The sequence below is a fragment of the Pinus tabuliformis genome, chromosome X (assembly GCF_031772625.1).
Source record: "Pinus tabuliformis cultivar Carrire ecotype Pingquan chromosome X, CPIR1, whole genome shotgun sequence".
Taxonomy (NCBI): Eukaryota; Viridiplantae; Streptophyta; class Pinopsida; order Pinales; family Pinaceae; genus Pinus; species Pinus tabuliformis.
Genome location: NC_142308.1, coordinates 424,818,168 through 424,837,231, shown reverse-complemented (window position 1 = coordinate 424,837,231; position 19,064 = coordinate 424,818,168). Strand labels below are relative to the sequence as shown.

The following is a 19,064-nucleotide window of genomic DNA, read 5'->3' as shown; positions in this document are numbered from 1 at the left end:
CATTCAGTGACATGTGATGACATGTGGGAATGGTAAATGGGCCTCTCGGTTTCACCATGGGTTAGGTGGGGTTCTTGACAAGACTCCAAGTGATGACTTGGTAGATTGGTGACCTAAGGAGGTTTTCACCAATGGGTCAGGTGGTGATTCTGAGAAGACTCCAAGTTACAACTTGGTGGATTGGTGATCTCAGGACTAGTGGGTGACTAGTTCCTTTATTTGATGTTGATGTGGGGATACTTTCCACTTGATTTTGATATTAAACATAAAGTGGATGAATACGTCAACATAGTTGAGCTTGTTCAACCTTTCCGTGAGATAGAGAAATTGTTATCCAATAAGAGAACATTTGAAGAACTCAATTATGAATACCTCCCTAGCTAAGAGGGAGTGTTGAATTTTGTAGCTATGGTCGACCTTCATAATCAAGTTTTAGCCCTCCAAGTTAGCGTCGAAAGAGGAAAAAATTTGAAATTTTGCCTCCAAATGTAATCTCGGCTTCAAGTTGGCCCCAGTAAAGGGACACACCAATTCGGCTCATTCAACACCTATATATTGGCATTCATCCTCTCCATTTGGGCATCCAATTCGTATCACAAGAAGTAATCTTTTGAGGCTAATGAAGGACGAATCTTAGGCTAATGAAAGGATGAATTTGTGGGAGACTTGGACAACAAATTTTCTGAGGCAAACCGAAATATCTGAGGCACAACAGACTGAATTTCTAGCTAATTGAGGGCAGTTTGACCTGGGTTTGGTTACTGGTTAGTTTGACTTTATTTGACTTGAAAATTTAGATTGCATTCCTTGTTGAATTGGAAAAAATTCTCTAAGAAAAGGTTGTTGGGTTTTTCCCCTAGTTTGGGGTTTGCCTAGGATAAATTTTGTGTTTCTTGTGTTTGGTTGTCTCTTCATGATTGTACTGTCTTTATTGTTTTATTGTTGAGATTTTATGTGTAATTACTTAATGATGAATGTGATACAAGACAAATTAATGAAGTAATCATTGGAAGTAATAATTAGTCTAGGAAATCATGAAAAGTCAACAAATATGCAACATCATGCCCTAAGTGAGCCTCTCTCTCATCAAAAGGTGCAAGGGAACCTCCAAAGGTGATCATGATGAACAAGCCACCTCCATCATCAAGAATCCATCCTCATCATCTAGTGGTCCACCATCAACATGACACCATGGTCTAAGGTGCCAATGTCACCTATCAAAATCATGCCCTCATCTAGGAAGATGTACTCCAAAGGGGTCCCACTGAGTCATCATCATCAAAAACCATCACCCATAGGGAAATATCCATCAAGAAGGGTATTGTTACCCTTTATGTTAGCCAAGGTACACGTATATCATAGTAGCATTTATTCACACAATTGTAAGCCAAAGATCAGAAGTTAAAGCTTTCTAACAACCATGTGAGACCCAATATTAGGTGTCCTAGACCTTGTATTTGGTCAGACCATGACTGATCCGTTTGGGTTCATCTTTGGTTCCTTTCATCTTGGATAGGAATGGAAGGATTTGGATGGGCATACTTGAGGACTTGTGGTTTGAAAGGAACCTATTTTTTTAGAGGTGATTACCAATGTAGGGGCCAGTCCAACCCATGTTGGGTGCACCTATCTTACCGCATGGTTATGTGTCTATTGTGGTTGTATGTAGCCTTGGTGTTATCAGTCACAACACTTAGCCTTGGTGCAGTATCCCTCAAATGCTTTTGGACATGGAAATCTCACCGAATCAATTTTTCATGCTTCCTAAGGCAGCTCACATATCTTGATGCAACTGGTCCTGAAAGTCAAAAAGTCAAATTGGTCCCATTTTGTTCATTTTGACGAGAGGATGACATGTCATGTGGAATTTTTCCAATCAATAAAGGCATGGTCAAGTTATGGTTGATCAAATTTGGTCAACAAGTACTATACGTTTCTAGGTGGCAAAACATTGATAATGTCGGGCAATTTTTGGCATGCATTATGTCAAAAATAGTCTACGGAACAGAAGGAACAAAACCAAGGTTCCATATTTTTCAAATCCTCAAAGATGTTAGAGATCTACCATTTGGGCATGATGAGGTAGTATTGACTAAGGTGATGGGGTAATGTACTGCACTTTTGGAGCGAATCAGGCTTATGACAAGGTACATCAAGGAAAATAGTACCTAGAACAAGTGCAATGCTTGGCTAGTTCTTCAAGGCATTGAAGATGCAAAAAGGTGGCAACACTGAGTTACTATCCATGAAGGTTAAGTCAACTAGCTATTTTAAGTGGATAAGGTAGCTATTGGAGAATCAAGGAAGGAGTTTGGAGCATTTTCGACCGGGAAATTAATATGTAGATGACCTTCTAGATGTAGTAAGTAAAAGAATATTCTCTTCAACCAAATCGAGTTCCAAGAAGGACTGATTCGAACTACTATTTAGTTGTTGGTTTGAGCGTTGGACTTCTAAGTGGATCGTTGGAATTCTAGACACTATTCATCACCTTTTAGTCTTCTAGGCCTCAAGCAAGTGGAATGTTTGACTATCTTAGGACTTGTGAGGCAAATTGAACCCCCAAGTGAGAAAACAACTTTGTAAAAAATATTTTTTCATGAGGTCGACTTAGTATCCAACTTGTGGGTGACAAGTCAAAAAATAATATTTTAATGGAAGGAGGAAACTAGCCATTAGAAAAGAAAGTTATAAATCTCTAGTTGCTCCTCTCATTCGAGGTTGTTGACTATGAGATCATTTTATGCCATTCAATAAAGAAACCATTTTGCAAATTTTTGTGTTATTGGGTTGATTTTTCTATTCCTTCTTTTCTTAGCTTTAGCCTATACTTTGTGTTTAATATAATAACTTGTAGTTATTATTTGGTTATCACAAAGCTGCTATAGCAATCCATTGAGGGATAAATGATCACATGGAAGGGGAGATCTAGGCCCAAAGCCTTTACCTTAGCCTTAGCCACCATAAAAAAGGCACATTCTAGCAGTGAACAAGCCCTCCTCTATGGGTGATCTTCAAATGTATTTCTAACTCAGGGTTTATAATCAAGTTACCATGCTTAGGTATGGGAGGGTTATCCAAAGAATAGTTTTAAAAACCAAAATTGGGTTTTGAGTCGGCCAACCTATCTATCTGGGTTTCGAACCAGAACTGGTTTAAACTGGATTGAACTAGATTCAACCAACTGGATTTGAAAAAATATATATAAAATAATTAATTTTTAAGGAAAATTTTATTTTTAAGATTTCAAACCATGTTTCCGAAACATTGGAGGCAAAATATGCAAAATTTTCTCATCTATATACCTTGTAAGTGTGAAAATATCAACATGGCATAGAGTACAATACATATCAGCAACACAATACATAATCAATGAGGCTCTAAGTGGCCTCTAGATTGCAAAAACAATGCTACAAGTTATTGGACCACTGACCTACTACAAATCACTAATCAACATGATCACTGATTCACCACTGCTAGAAATGGGATCATCAACGAGAGCTATATAAACATCATCTAACTCAAGGTATTCAAAATTGGATTCCTCAACCTTATATTATGGTATAAATTGAAAAATCTTAGCGTGCCTAACCAATAACTTTGGTTTGAGTGAAGGATTCATCTCCTCAACCTTATAATATGGTAGAAAAAATTTAGCATACCTAACCAATTATTTTTCTTTGAGTGAAGGGTACATTTTTGTTAAGGCCATGGTAGAGGAGTTCAACAATTATTGCCACCAACATTAGAGGATTTCAACAATCAATACCACCAACATCAAGGTACAAAAAGGGCTTCGATTAAATGCCAAATCCGTATCCTCATACTTGACAAAATCAAATGGAAACATTGCAATTTTCCAAATCCTAAAATCCTAAAAAATGTTTTAAGTTTGTTACATTTTGAGTGGGATCTAAAATTCTACTTTCTTCCGTATGAAATCTAGTGAGGTTGGAACCATCTCCAACATCCTGAAACAGTTAATGGTAATGTTAAAAATTTAAGTAAATGGATGGAAAAGAAAGATAAAACTTTTACTTCAAGAATTTAACATTACCATTGATTGCCAACATTCTTAGGGTTGAGTTAGTTTTTTTGTTTAGGTTTAGGGTTTACAAGGGGGAGGATTGGTTTTATAACCAAAGGGGATTGTTTTTGGAGGAAAAGAAACCCTAGTTTCCTCCAAAACCATCTAAAAAACCGCCTTTGGGGGTCCTAGAATCTCCCCATAGATGTGAGATTTGACCGGGCTGCTTAGAGTTGGAACTGATCGGTTGGTACCTAACCGGTACAAATTGGCCCCCCAATTGGGTTTTTATACCAATTCATTACCTGGCCCTATCTGACTGACCGATTTGACTGACTACTGATTCAATTGACTGATTTTTAAAACTATGATCTAGAGGCCCTATTAGGTGCTACCAACATCAACGGGAGAAACAGTTCCTAGGCCAACATTAAGGAAATTTCGGCCTAAAAGTGGCCTCCTAAGGAAAAATAATAAAATAATAAAATAAGAGTTATGAATTTTGGAGGGAAAAGAACAAAACTACTTTTTTTATTTGTATTTTTGGCTTATCTCCTTATTGATTTACCCAAATTTCAAGTGTAGACACTCATTGGAAGCGAAATTAAATTACACATCCAACGAGTACCCGTTATGCATACTTTTGAGAAGAACCACATTGATAAAAGATGAAGATACATTAAAGAAGCATGTTGAACAAGTTTTTTAATGTATCTTCATTTTTTTATCAACCTGAGTCTTCTCAAAAGTATGCATAATGGGTAATCGTGGGATGCAATGAGTGTCTGCACTTGAAATTTGGGTAAACTTACAAGGAGATAAGTTAAAAATAAAAGCAAAAAAAATATTTTTTCTTCTTTTCCCTCCAAAATATTTACATGTACCTCTTTTTAAATTTAAAGGATTTTGATTGGTTTACATATTATGACATGGAAATTACATGAAAATTTCATGGGCACTTTTTAGGCTGAAATTTCCTCTAATGCCAATCAATCAATAGGTGTAAGTGAATAGTGTTATGGTGGGGTTTACTTCATGGAGGATGCCACCATCTGTGTACCACTTCTGAAATACTATAATTCTTGAGCATTATAATGTGTAGAGGGAACAATTGTGGGACCTAAGTTACACCTTTTCTCGACCTATTTTTACCACCCCTCTTTTATGCCTTCTCCTTTAATGATTTTTCTTTTTCTTGCATAGCTTGGGCTACAAGCTTGATTTATGCATTTATTTCCCTTTAAGATGAAGCAATTTATCATTCATCAAGGTTGGGATATCAAAGTTCCTTTTCTTTTGATTTGCTGATGCATTTGTCAGGAGATGGTAAGGACTAATGAGGGGGGTAGAGCTCAAGTTAGGATTTTGTCTACACACTTTATTTTATCCTAGCCAATATTTTGTTGATTTGGGGTAGCATCGAATGTGCTCTAGCCACAACAATTGGTGGAGAGGCTAAAGCACACGAGATCTCCAATACACAGAAATGGTTTGGGCAGATTCTAAACAATATGGGAGATATTAAAATAATTAATATTTTTAATGGAGTCCCTAAGTCTAAACTTAGGGAAAGTAAAATATTAATGTGTATTAATATAAAACTGTGTTAGAAGGGTCCAAAAGTCATGGGTCAAGCCAGAGTTAATCTTAGCCATTGATTAGGGACTTAATCTCAGCCGTTGATTTGTTAACAAGAAAAGTATATAGGGAGGCTTGAGGGTCACTTGGAGAACACACCAGAGTGATCAGTCATTCTATTCTCTAGAGCAGGGTTTGCTAAGAGAGATAGAATCAGTGATCAGCAGCGAGGGGCAGTGAATACAAAAGCAGAGAGGTAGAGAGGGTACCGGGAGAATCAGCGCAGAAGCCGGGAGAGAGGGATGCAGAGCTAGCTAGAGGCCATGCAAAGCCAGCTAGGGCCCACGCAGAGGTAGCCAGGAGCTGCGCAGTGCCTCAGAGAGCCAGCGTGGGTGACGCAGAGGCTCTAGAGGCTGACACAGTGCCTCCAGAGGCTGACGTTGGGCTGACGCAGGGCCAGGAAGGGCTGACGCAGTCCCTAGAGGTAGACGCTGGGGTTTTCGTGGGGCAGATTGGAGTTGGGAGCTGTCAGAGTGTTTATCTGAGGTTTCAGCTAGAATATCTGCTTCCAAGTAGAGAGGTACTACTGCCGAGATTATTCTCTGTTGGGTGAGTCGGTTTTGGCACCCAGATTGTATTCAGAAACTGCATAATAATAAAACCCTCAGATAGCTGCACTGGTTTTCCCGCATTGGGTTTTTCCGGGGACATTGGTCCAAAAACAACGGTGTCACTTGAGCATGTACTTGTATTTATTTTCAGTGTTTACATGGTAAATAGCTTGTTAATTAATCAGAACAAGTAGGCAGAAATAAATTAGAAAATTACATGAAGGGTTTCTAACTATTAGACTTAGAAATTCCAACATGGTATCGGAGGGTGGTTGCAGATTACAGGAGAACTGAGGACATCAGCCGAGCAGAGCAGCAGCAGCAGAAAACAGTTGTCTCGAGTGACAAAAGTTGTTCCTAGCAGAGAAGCAGCAAGGAAGGGGTGATGCAGTGCCTGCGTCATCAAGTTTGAGTTGGGAAGAGGATCAATGCAGTGGCGTAGGGGAGCAAACTCGACCTACACAGTGCCCAGTCATCTTTCTCAGTCAAGAAGGTTGACGCTCATGGCCAGGAGGTGCGAATTTTGCTGGTGCCAGGATTGCGCAGAGCCTAGAAGCTCTAACCTTAAGTTTTCTAGGGCTTAGGAGGCTGTGGGTAAGTTGCAGAGTAAAGTTGGTGGGGTATTGTAGTCAGAACAATACCTAACAGGGCAAGACCAAGGAGGAGGGAGTTGCTACCGAGGATTTCTAGCCAAGAAATCTGGAACAGTGAAGATCGGAGTGGGGGCATCTCGACATTGGCAGAGGGGTTTCCAGGAGGGATTTCTAGGCAAGAAATCTGGATCAGTGAAGATCGGAGTGGGGGCATCTTGACATTGGTAGAGGGGTTTCCAGGAGGAAAATCAAGGCTCAGAGGGAGTCACACCGAGAACTTCCAGAAGGAAAGTAGAGGAGCAGCGAGATGGCAGTGAATGAGGTAAGAGTCCAGGACAGACTGGATGAAGCCTCAAACTTCATAGTTTGGAAGGCTAGAATCTTATCCGTTCTAGACAGGAACATTCTCAAGTAATTCGTCTTGAGGACAATAGCGGTCCCAGTTGACTCAGCTAATATTGATAAGTACAAGGATGCAATGGCGAGGGCCAAGAGCATCATCCTTGACGGGTTCAATGACCATGTAGTACCACACATTGTCGAGAAGAATACGGCAAATGAGGGAGGCCCTAAAGAAGTTGTATCAACATACTTTTGTGCAGAGGAAGATGCTACTAGAAAATCAGCTGCGGTCATACCAGATGCAAAAGGGAGAACAAATCGACCCTTCCTCGGTTAATTGAAGGAGATCTGGGATCAGCTGACTTCCATAGGAGCCACATTGGATCAAGAATTGATGGTGAGAACAACCCTGAATGCAGTCTCAGAAGACTGGGAGGTGTTTGTCCAGAGCATATTGGGCAGGGCGACCCTTCTAGATTGGGAGGAAATGTGGGCAGCTCTTCGCCAAGAAGAGATCAGAAGGCTAAGCAAGGCGGGAAGTAGCGGCAAGGGGATCAGAATCAGGAAGGAGGAAAAGGAGGATGTTGCCCTAGCATCTGAGGAAAATCAGGAGAAACAGAAGAAGGACCCCTCCAAGGTCAAATGCTTCAACTGTGGGGAACTGGGTCACTATGTGAGTCAATGTCCGAGGAAGAAGAGCAAGGGAGAAGCTTCCGAGACCAAGGCTGCGCCAGCAAGGGTGGAGAAGGAATTGGCGACAGATGATGACTGTGCCATTAGTGCTCACACGCCACTTGAGAGAAAGTGGGGAGACATCGAGCTGTAGTCAGACGGACTACAGGCGATGAGGGGTAGGATCCTCAAGGTACCTAACCTCTTGGATTATACCTTGCTATGAGAGCCCTGAAGAGGAGTAGCAAGACTGGTGGATGTCGATAGAGACAAATGCAGATGGAGTGTCAGAGGGAGCTACAGTGCAGGATTCCCAGGACAACGTGAGGCAGCAGTGCGAGATGCATAGAGTTGTTGCAGTAGTGCAGAGGTCAGAGAGGGAGCACTTGTCAATGACAGAGGGAGCTTCAGCTTTGGGAGTGTTTCTAGCCTGACAAAGATGTCAGATTTGGGGGATTAGTTACTTACTTCTTAGTAACTGAGTTGCAGTGCAATAGTTAGCAGTGGCAGTGCTATGGGCAGCACGATGCTGCATGATGAGAGGGGTTGTAGTGCAGATACAATAGTGGCAGTGGCAGGGCCATGGGCAGCAGCACAGATGCAGAGGGAGTTGCCATACAGATGTAGCAGTGGTAGTGGCAGGGCCATGGGTAGTAGTACATGATGCAGCAGTGCAGAAGATGTTGGGCAACAGGCCTAGCATTAGTATAGGGACTGATGCCGGATCATCAGGGTGATGCTCAGCGAGGAGTATTACTACAACAAAGTCCTCGCTAAGAGGGAGTGTTGATTTGGGTAGCATCAGATGTGCTCTAGCCACGAAAATTGGTGGAGAGGCTAAAGCGCATGAGATCTCCAATACCCAGAAATGATTTGGGTAGATTCTAAACAGTTTGGGAGATATAAAAATAATTAATATTTTTAATGGAGTCCCTAAGTCTAAACTTAGGGAAAATAAAATATTAATGTGTATTAATATAAAACTGTGTTAGAAGGGTCCAAAAGTCATGGATCAAACCAGAGTTAATCTTAGCCATTGATTAGGGACTTAATCTCGGCCGTTGATTTGTCAACGAGAAAAGTATAAGGAGGCTTGAGGGTCACTTGGAGAACACACCAAAGTGATCAGTCATTCTATTCTCTAGAGCGGGGTTTGTTAAGAGAAATATAATCAGTGTTCAGCAGCGATGCGCAGTGAATACATAAGCAGAGAGGCAGAGAGGGTACCGGGAGAACCAACACGGAAGTCGAGAGAGAGGGATGTAGAGCCAGCTAGAGGCTACGCAGAGCCAGCTAGGGCCCACGTAGAGGCAACCAGGAGCTGCGCAGTGCCTCAGAGCTAGCGTGGGTGACGCAAAGGCTCTAGAGGCTGACGCGGGGGTTATTGGGTTGATGTTGGGCTGATGCAGGGCCAAGAAGGGCTGACGCATTCCCTAGAGGCACACGCTGGGGTTTTCATGGGGCAAATTGGAGCTGGGAGTTGTCGGAGTGTTTATCCAGGGTTTCAGCCAGAATATCTGCTTCTAGGTAGAGAGGTACTACTGCCAAGATTATTCTCTAATGGGTGAGCCGGTTTTAGCACCCAGATTGTATTCAAAAACTACATAATAATAAAACCCTCAGATAGCTTCACCGGTTTTCCCGCATTGGGTTTTTCCGGGGACATTGGTCCAAAAACAACGGTGTCATTTGTGTGCTTATTTTGTTTCCTTCAGTTGATGATCTGTAATGTGTTGAGCATGTACTTGTATTTATTTCAGTGCTTACATGGTAAATAACTTGTTAATTAATCAGAACAAGTAGGAAGAAATAAATCAAAAAAGTACATGAAGGGTTTCTAACAGTTAGACTTAGAAATTCCAACATATTTTGCATTTTATCATTATGGCTCATGCTTTTCCTTTTCTTTTTGCTGCATCAACCTCTTAGGGCAAAGTTTCTAAGCCCCTATTCAAGAATGAGGAAAACAGGGAGCCAATACTAGAGATAGATAACAATCAATCTAAAGATTGGGACACCGTACCAGGGGAAATATGGAAGGTGATAAATATGGATTACCATGGGCATGCAATATCAATCAGTTCCTTCTATTCATGCCCCTCTTGGGCAATGGAAAAAAATGCCTCAAAGAAGGTCACACTGGACTAGGAGCAGAGGATAACCACCAAGGTGAATAATGGGAATACAAACACAACCAAAAGCAATCAATCGCTCATCTCAATTTGTGATTCATACTAATAAGCTCTTGAACATTAAATGAAAGCACTTGATTACCAACATGGTTATTGTACCTTATAATGGATGACCCACCTTCATCTGAAAAGTAAGCTAGATGCCAAAAAGCACTGATCGAAGCATAGATGAGAACGCTTTTTAGGCTATCTATCTATAGATCACATAGGGTTGTTGGTTAACAAGTTGAACAAAATGGGAGAAAAGTTCTCCTAGGGTTCACCCACTTAGGTGGGTAATAGTACAAACATAACCAATCCATCAAATATGCTAAAGAGAGTGAAAGGGCATGACAAATTGATCATGCAATGTTGTTCTCCATGAATACCACCTCCCTTGTAGGAGGCCAAGGTTGGATCAACCTGTTAACCACCAAAATATGGTAACCCTATAGGAGAAAACTTTTATCCTATTCTTAACATCCAATTGGTCAGGCACATAGCTAGTAGCCCCTGACAAGCACCAATAGCTAATGATATGCCATATATCTCTGCCACTTGCATCAACCATTTGCTTCTCACCTATCTGACATGAGCACATGGACAAAGGTGGGCTTCCACTCAAAAGTTACTTTGGTCATTTGCAATCAAGTGCTTATACTTGTTTACCTTTTGGAATTTAATATGGATTATGGGGTGATTTGGAAGAATGATGGGTTTTGATCATGATCTTGTTTTCTCACCTTAAATGGGGGGTCAAGCTTCGATCCTAGTCTAGTGGGACCTCCCTTAATGGCCCATTGGGTATAGGAGGAGAATTACTTGGGAAGCCCTGATTGAGATAGCACAGTTCTATTAACACTTTCCATCATACATTATAAGCCCTTATCTCAACTTCATTCTTTGGGATCAACTTGTCATGCGTTCTTTAGGATTTGGCACCCATATGTCCACATACTTGGGTAGGGCTGGAAACTTTTCCCTAGGAGATTGATGCAGCTAAAAAAAACAGAAATAGCATATCATGGCCACAATATAACAAAAAGAAAGAAAATCAAAATGCTTAAGATGGTCGAGGACATACAGATTAACACGTGGGCAAAAGCCCAACATGAGCTCTACCTCACTCATTATGGCCATCACCTGGTTTTTTAGTACATGGTGCTCCATTACATCAAAAGAAGGAACCCTTGCATGTCCCAACCCCGATGAGCGATAAATTGACTCATCATTAAAGGGTAATACAACTAACACATTAGTCAAAGAAAGCTCTAACCCTTGACCTATGAGCGATAATACAACGAAAAATCAAGAAGAAGTAAAAGGCACACAAGAGGGGTGGAAAAAAAAGGCCGAGTTGGTAACTCATGCATACACGAATGCTCCCTCACATCTATACGCTCAGGATGTGGACACCCTCCTCTTATCTGCCAAATTATTCTTTTGAAAGTGTCTCTCTGCTTTCGTAATTTATTAGTAAACCAAATGAAGAGATCCTCAGCTTTGATTTTAAAGTACCCAAATAATTTTATTTTGATGGTTTATATTTTCGTGTGACTTGTGAACCAATTACATAGCTTTCTCCCCATTTTTTCTGCATTAATTTGTTGAGGGGGGACTACTTACCTAGTCCCGATGCCACTATTATAAATTGATTCCATTTCACTTGAACCATAAACATAAAAAAGAAACAATAGTTATGGCATTGGTATATGCATGTCTAATCAATCAATTAAAAGGTATTGTGATTATCAAATCCTGCATTGTTTGTCTAATCAATCACTTAAAATAATTTGTAATTATCAAATCCTGGATTGTTTGTGCATGTATGATTGCATCTTTTGAGAATCTATATGGTCAATTTCAAAAACTCCCAGTACTTTTAACAGCATGTCTTCATTACTACCCCATTTAATAGTTTAACAATTCAACATGACTCCCCAGCATATAAAATGGTTGATATCATAATTATCTTCAGTGCATTGAAGCCCATCAACGCAATAGTAAATAACAAGTTGAATTGTGTCCAATGACATAACTCCATTCCAACTAGAATTTCATATTATCCTTCATGTGAAAAATCAATGTAATAACACAAACCATAGGCATATGCTAAAACGATCAGAGTATGAAACAATTATGAATATAATATAAATACAAGATGCTATAAGTCAGCTGTCCATGTAATCAACATGGATCCACTATTATCAATCCTTGTTCTTAATGCATTCGAGCGGAACATATTACCCTGACACCTTCCATATTTATGGCACGTGACGATATAATTTGCATGGAAGAAATAAGGTTACAGCGTGAATAAGATGCTACATACAATCAATGTAATATGATAAATATCATATTAACAACTGTAAGTGAGCAAGTGGAAATAGATCAATGAATAAACCAAATTTTGTCAAACTGGCTAATGAACAAGAATAGTCTTACCAAACTCTCAAAAGAGGTTAAGTTGTAACTTGTACCACATATAGCAAATTCACCAATTTTATGGTTTACTCTAGGTCTCTACTCAAGGTTGACTTGGTATGATACAAGTCATAGGTTAACTAAACTGAATTCCTAAACTATACTAGGTCATAGTAGAAACTTCAGAAATGATGCAGGTCCATATAAAATTCTCACCAGGGAGCATAAGTTTTCAATACATTGGAGAGAATTGTGTAGCACGTGGAAATATGAAAGCAGTATCACATAAATCTCATTATTAGAAACATTGCCTACTATGGCACATTTCTTTTGGAAGTTTAATTTCAAAAGTCTTACATGAGGGGTCATTCTAATCACCGTAGACTGAAAATAAAATCATTTTTTTATGACGAACACATGATAAGAAAGACACGGCAACAAGTTGTCAATTTAGGGATTTTCCCTTTTACTTTTCATATTGGTCATGTGCCCTAGAGGTGTTGTAACACTTCGATCTTCATAGAAAATCACTGCAATTTAAGAAACAAACTAAAAATTATATGGCAGCCATCCAAACTGTTAGATATATAATGGAAGGCCAGCTATAATGGAGGTAAGATCAAGTTGTGGAAAGTTTAGAACAGCAATAAAGCTGCTGACTGATAGGCTTATGATGAAAATTTAAAGTGTCAAATAAAATCTCAATCTATGTTTCAAATGCATTTCTCAACAATCAAGATTACTGAAGAAAACTGCATGAAACGGACAATTATAGATATGGTTGCATGGAGATAATTTTAGAGACAAGATCAACTCCACACTAGACCTATATAACCGAAGAAGTGAAGAGTTGGTTCACTAATGGGAATCTTGTATGAACATTAAACACCACCATCAGAGATTGCACTGTGGAGTCTGGACTGATAATCTGATGTTGCTATAGTAGCTAGGCAGAGTTGCCACTTGCTTATGTCAAATATTGCTTTATATTATTTCATTTTGATGCCAATTCTTTTTCATCTCTACTTTTCATGCTGGTGAAGCACCCTTTTGTTTAGACAGAGAGTCCGAAACTTTATGCGCAATGATTACAACAATTGCATAAGCATGGTCACTTCTCTACTTTAATGCAGCCCTTTATTGGGTGAGGCACACCCACCATGACTCGAGCCCATATCATCGCAGACTACTAGACCATAGCACGATGGACTGTTTTATTACTACCTAGGCATTCCATAGAGGAGTTTGCATTGTTTCAGTGAGTATGCCCTTTCTTTTGATCATGTATGGATAATGGATGTCTCATCCTCATTAATTGGAAAGAAAAACAAAAAATGATCCCCTAGTATCAATGTTCATTGTGTTCACTTTGCATGGTAACTCTGCCTACTTTTGTTGCCAGAAACTACACAGTACAATGCAAGGCTATATGGAAAGTATGATGCTAATATTCTGTCTTGGTTTACAAATAACTAATTAGAAACTCTGTTGACTTTAGTCGTAAGTAATTGATGACATCGAAATTTTGCACTCTAGTGTTCTGGAGCTATGGAGAATGTGGTTTAAGCTAATCCAATATTTCATTCTGTTGAGGTATTAATGCCTAAATACACTTTTGTTGTGATAGCTACAAGATGATGCAAAATGTGAGTCGTGATCAGAACCTAAAGAATCAATCCGATGGTATATACCCAACATCAACTCTTGCAAATTCATATTGTTTCAGAACAACCTTGAAATTTATCAAGATCCAAAGTTATACTTCATCTTTCCTTTGCAAGTTGGACTTCATCTTTCTTAAAAATCTATGGATAGGTAGCACCCTTGACGAGGAGATAGGGGAAAATAACCATTCAGAACCTTCAGTTCAATTCAACACGGTCAAAATTGGAAGCGCAGAATTCTTGAGAGAGGTTGAAAATAGAAGATCCATTAAGGTTAGTGTATTGTCTATTTCATACTTGACAGGTTGCTCTTGTTTTAGCATTAAATTCTTGATGATCGTTGCTATCATCTTACATTATCTTGTTTATCAAAGAAAGGAAATATTTCGTTATATTTTTACATTGTTTAACGTCATATTGTCTAACGATGCTTCTGAAAATATTTTAGTAGTGAAGCCACATTCTATTACATACTTTGTTTCTTATGAACAGGTTGCTGGGTCAAATATATATTTTGGACTTGGGATAGTATTCTTTGCAGGGATTTGCTTCTCACTTTTTTCACCTGCTTTCAACTTGGCTACAAATGACCAATGGCACACATTGAAATCAGGAGTGCCACACCTGGTTGTTTACACAGCTTTCTTCTACTTCTCAGTTTGTTGTTTTGTAGTTGCAATCATCCTTAACATTATATTCCTATATCGTCCAATACTAGGATTGCCCAAGTCTTCCTTCACTGCTTATTTAAAAGATTGGCGTGGTCGTCAATGGGCCCTGCTGGCTGGATTTTTATGTGGATTTGGAAATGGTTTTCAGTTCATGGGGGGTCAAGCAGCAGGGTATGCAGCTGCAGATGCGGTTCAGGTTAATTCTTATAACACTGATGCTATCCCACTTGCGATGTAACAAATAAACTCTGATTGGCTGGATCCTTTATTATACTTTGAAGTTTGAATATTGACTCTCGATTAGTTTTGATCAAGTATCATACTTTTCTCCTGGTCTAGCATTCAAACATTGAAGTGCTTAATTTCTAACATTGACAGTTTGGATGAAGTATCAAGCATCATATTTTGAAGTCCCTAATGTGTGACATAACTTTGTTCCATGTTTTACCAGGCGTTGCCCCTTGTGAGCACATTTTGGGGAATATTGCTTTTTGGAGAATATCGGCGTTCATCTCGAAGAACTTATTTGTCGTTGGCAGGCATGTTGTTTATGTTCATTGTAGCTGTGGGTGTCCTCATGGCCTCATCTGGAAAAAGGAAAACCACTTAACTACTGGAACACATGCAGTGTATTTTGCGGTTCCCTCTCTTCATTTGAGGTTGATTCAGTTCACCTTAGGTTACTTCAGACTCTAAGGTGACCCCTTGATCGCATTGCAAAGTAAAACTCATCTATTTGTATCCATGATTTACGTTGTACAGATATTTAGTAAAGGAAGACAAAAGTTTTAATGTGGAAGCAATTTCTTAAATTATGACTAAGACTCGTTCATGGATCTTACCGGTTGGGAGGTTCAGTTAGGGTTAGGGTCATAGGTCTTGTTTGGGCTGTGGCTACAATAGTTTAATTCCATTTATTGTTCCATTATAAATGCAAGATGGTTAATAATCTGACTTGCAACTGGGGAAGAATATATACACGTAACTTGATGGACAGAAATCCCAGAGACCAACAACAGTTCCTCGTTATGATTTCTTTCTTCTTGTTTTTCATGCTGACATCACATCATATTTATTGTAATTTTCAAATCTGGTTGAAAACAGTTCGTCGTTATGATTTCTTTCTTCTTGTTTTTCATGCTGACATCACATCATATTTTTTGTAATTTTCAAATCTGGTTGAAACCATTAAAAAGTACAGGCCGTGATCCTGTCCCACGGCGACTTAGGAGGTTGTAAGTCGCATTTGTGTCATCATTTTCTTTTTTTATCTCAAGCCTGGCGGGTCCACCCGAAGGGGCCGCACGCCAGTAGACTAAACTATAACAACCTGACCATGTTGGAATCTGTAAGAACCTGACCTGACCATGTTGAAATCAAGGAAAAAAAATTGAACCCGCTCCTCATAACAGAGTGCCAATAACTTCGGCCAAAAATTCAACCAACAAGGCTACCCATCAGAGAGCTAGTCGTATATGTATAGCCCATCAAGGCTGGTCATATTTGTATCTTCTAATGGTAGATTATTTATATATTTTGCTGCTTGCATATTAACTTGCCTATGGCACAGCTGACATGAGGGTCATTGAAATGCAATTGCCTAAACTATGAAACGTAAAGTAAACAAAACAGAAATTCAATGACAAATTGTTCACTTTTATTTATGCATTCTCATCCAGTGTCCCATGGCTGCTTTGATTTTCCCACCTGTTGATTTTTAACACGGTATCTGAGCACTAGTGAGGTTAGTTGTTTTAATCAAAATCCAGATAGCCTGCAACAGTTACAGCGGATTTTGGAATGATACAAGAGATCTGTTGTTCACTTGAACGATTGAACTTGGGAGCAATCTTCTGTGCTCAAGGAGATTCAAATCGTTTCACCGGGATCTACCATTAGAGCAGTAGAACTCCCATTCTCAGTCCTTTGAACATTCTCCTTTTTGCCACCGTCTAAGTCTTACATTTTTTTTGGCATTTTCTGGGTCAATTTTGTTCAAAATTCATGTTCCCTAACTTGGTTTTGTTAGAGTTTGTCTTTTGTTTCCTCCAAGTGTGGCCGTTGGAAGGGAATTTAAAGTCAAAAAAAGCGTTTGATTCAAAGGCAGCGTGAACACAGGTAACAGGCAGGCAGTGTGAACACAGGGAATAGGCACCTTGAACAGGCGGGCAAGCAGAGGACATGGTTTTGTGAGCACAGTGGACAGGCAACTCACAAACAGGGTTTCGTGAGCACAAAAGCAGAGGTAGCGTGAGCATAGAGCAGCGAGGCAGTAAACTTCTAAATAAGTAAAAGTTCAGAACATGGAAAATGCTTAGAAGAGCCAAGGCGTAAAGAGCAAGGAAATTTTAGATTTTGTGGAAACAAATCATTTGGGTCAAGTCAAAATTGCTTCAACAGACAAAACAAGAAAGTGGATTTGGGTAAACGCAAAGCAATATGAGGGAATTTTAAAGCGTAGGATTGCTCACCTTAAATGGGGACAAATGAGAAGAACACTGATCAAGATCAAGAAAAAAAAAAGAAAATAAATAAGAGAAACAAAAATAAGGAAGAATCAATCATTTACAGTCCCACATCTACACCTCTTACTTGGTCATCAAATCTATATGTCCAAGAAGTGATGAAGGTCAGAACAAGGCTAGAGATTTTGGAAGCCAGAGAACAGGAAAGAGACCGCAAAATTTCAGAGACACAATTGCAAACCAATGTCTAATGGTAGGCAATAGAATTTTAAAAGAACAAGTAACAATGTTACAAGAGGCTCTAGAGACAGGGAAACAAGAATGGCAAAACATGAAAGAAGTAATAATAGCAAATAAAGATGTGATCATTTCTAAACAAACTCAGGTAGATACACAGGTATTTCAGCAAACATACATTTCCAAAGATAAGGCAAAAATGAACAGTGGGAAATATAGTCCAAAAGAAATCAAAGCTAGAGTTGAAGATGCTAATGGTTACATAAGGACAGAGGAAGAAGAAGACGCAAGTGATCACAAAGCACAGGAAATAGAACAAAAAGAAAGACAAGACAGAAAAACAAACTTTACTATCATGGGAATAAGAGATTATGGGAAGAATGAAAGTACTCTCAATTTGACGAGAGACTTTCTGAAAGAGAAACTACATTGGAAAGGGCAAATTTGCCAAGCAAGAAGGGTTGGGAGGATATGTGAAGAGAGGCCTCGACCCATAAAAGTCACCATGGCAAGCGTACAAAAAAAACGACAGCGTTTGGGCAAAAAGAAACTCTTGAAAGGTTCATACTTCTTCCTCGATGAAGATTTGACCAAAAAACAACAAGAGGAGAGAAGGGATGAAGTGGAGAAAATTAGAACAACAAGAAATGAAGGGAAAAGGGCATGGTTGTACAATGGGAAAGCCGTTATTGCAGTGTTTGGGCCTCTAGGCAAATCAGGGTAGCAAGCTAACAGTAAAGAAAAACAGAGAATTCAATAATAGAGACAAAATCAACAAGCGCAGCATGGACAAAAGGGGTGAAGACTCAAATTTGAGTCTTATGTGCCAAATTGCGTAGCAGTCAAATCCCAGGTCTACCTAAGTTTAGTTTGTTGGAATTGTAGAGGTTACCCTTGGAGGAGGGGACCTGGGTTAAGGCCTATTGTGGAAGGTAGAGACATAATTTGTCTCACGGAAACTCATGAGTATGATGGTTGCAAAACCCTGTGTTTGACGATTATTTGAAGTTGGCAGTTTGGAACAAGGTAGCAGAAAATGGCAAAGGGTATGGGGGAATACTAGTTTTAGTGAGAGAAAAAGAAGGCCGTCACATTCAGTTAATTAAGGAAGATGCAAATAAACAATATTTATGGTTGAAAATATCAAGGAATGAGAATCACATAAGAATTGCAGCATGCTATTTTTCCCCTCAAGTCTCAAAAACTTACAAAAATAAGGGGCTTGACAGCAAGGATCCATATGCAGCTTTACAACAAGATATTGTTGTGTACTCTCAGTATGGAGAAGTTCTTTTAGTGGGAGATTTCAATGCTAGAACAACAAATAATCAAGCTAGCATCCTTTGTTGCAAAGAGGATAACAATCCTATTTGGCTCACTAAAGAGGAGAATCCCCAATGGGTGAGGTGTTTAGAAGATGACAAAGTTAGCAATCATTTTGGAGATGAGTTGCTTACATTGTGTGGGGCTTTCAACTTAATTATTTGCAATGGTCTAGATAGATGGAAAAGGTCTGAGAACTTCACTCGCAACACATACAATGGGGCAAGTATCGTTGACTATGTGATGTGTTCACAAAGCTTAATAGAAAAAATAGATGGAGTTAGTA

General features: G+C 39.4%; 1 protein-coding gene across 3 annotated transcripts in view; it reads left to right on the top strand.

Moving 5' to 3' along the window:
• The window catches only part of LOC149140385 (ureide permease 2-like), a 199,713-nt gene extending 183,836 nt beyond the window's left edge, over window positions 1–15,877 (top strand). For 2 of the 3 annotated variants that reach the window (XM_089450594.1, XM_089450593.1), the window contains exons 4-7: window positions 14,046–14,101; window positions 14,234–14,355; window positions 14,575–14,949; window positions 15,205–15,877. In XM_089450594.1, the coding sequence (XP_089306720.1) occupies window positions 14,046–14,101; window positions 14,234–14,355; window positions 14,575–14,949; window positions 15,205–15,363 (712 nt within the window). In that variant the 3' untranslated portion in view covers window positions 15,364–15,877. The remainder of the gene's footprint in view (window positions 1–14,045; window positions 14,102–14,233; window positions 14,356–14,574; window positions 14,950–15,204) is intronic. The other variant, XM_089450595.1, reaches the window with a different exon arrangement.
• Window positions 15,878–19,064: the final 3,187 nt, after the last annotated feature.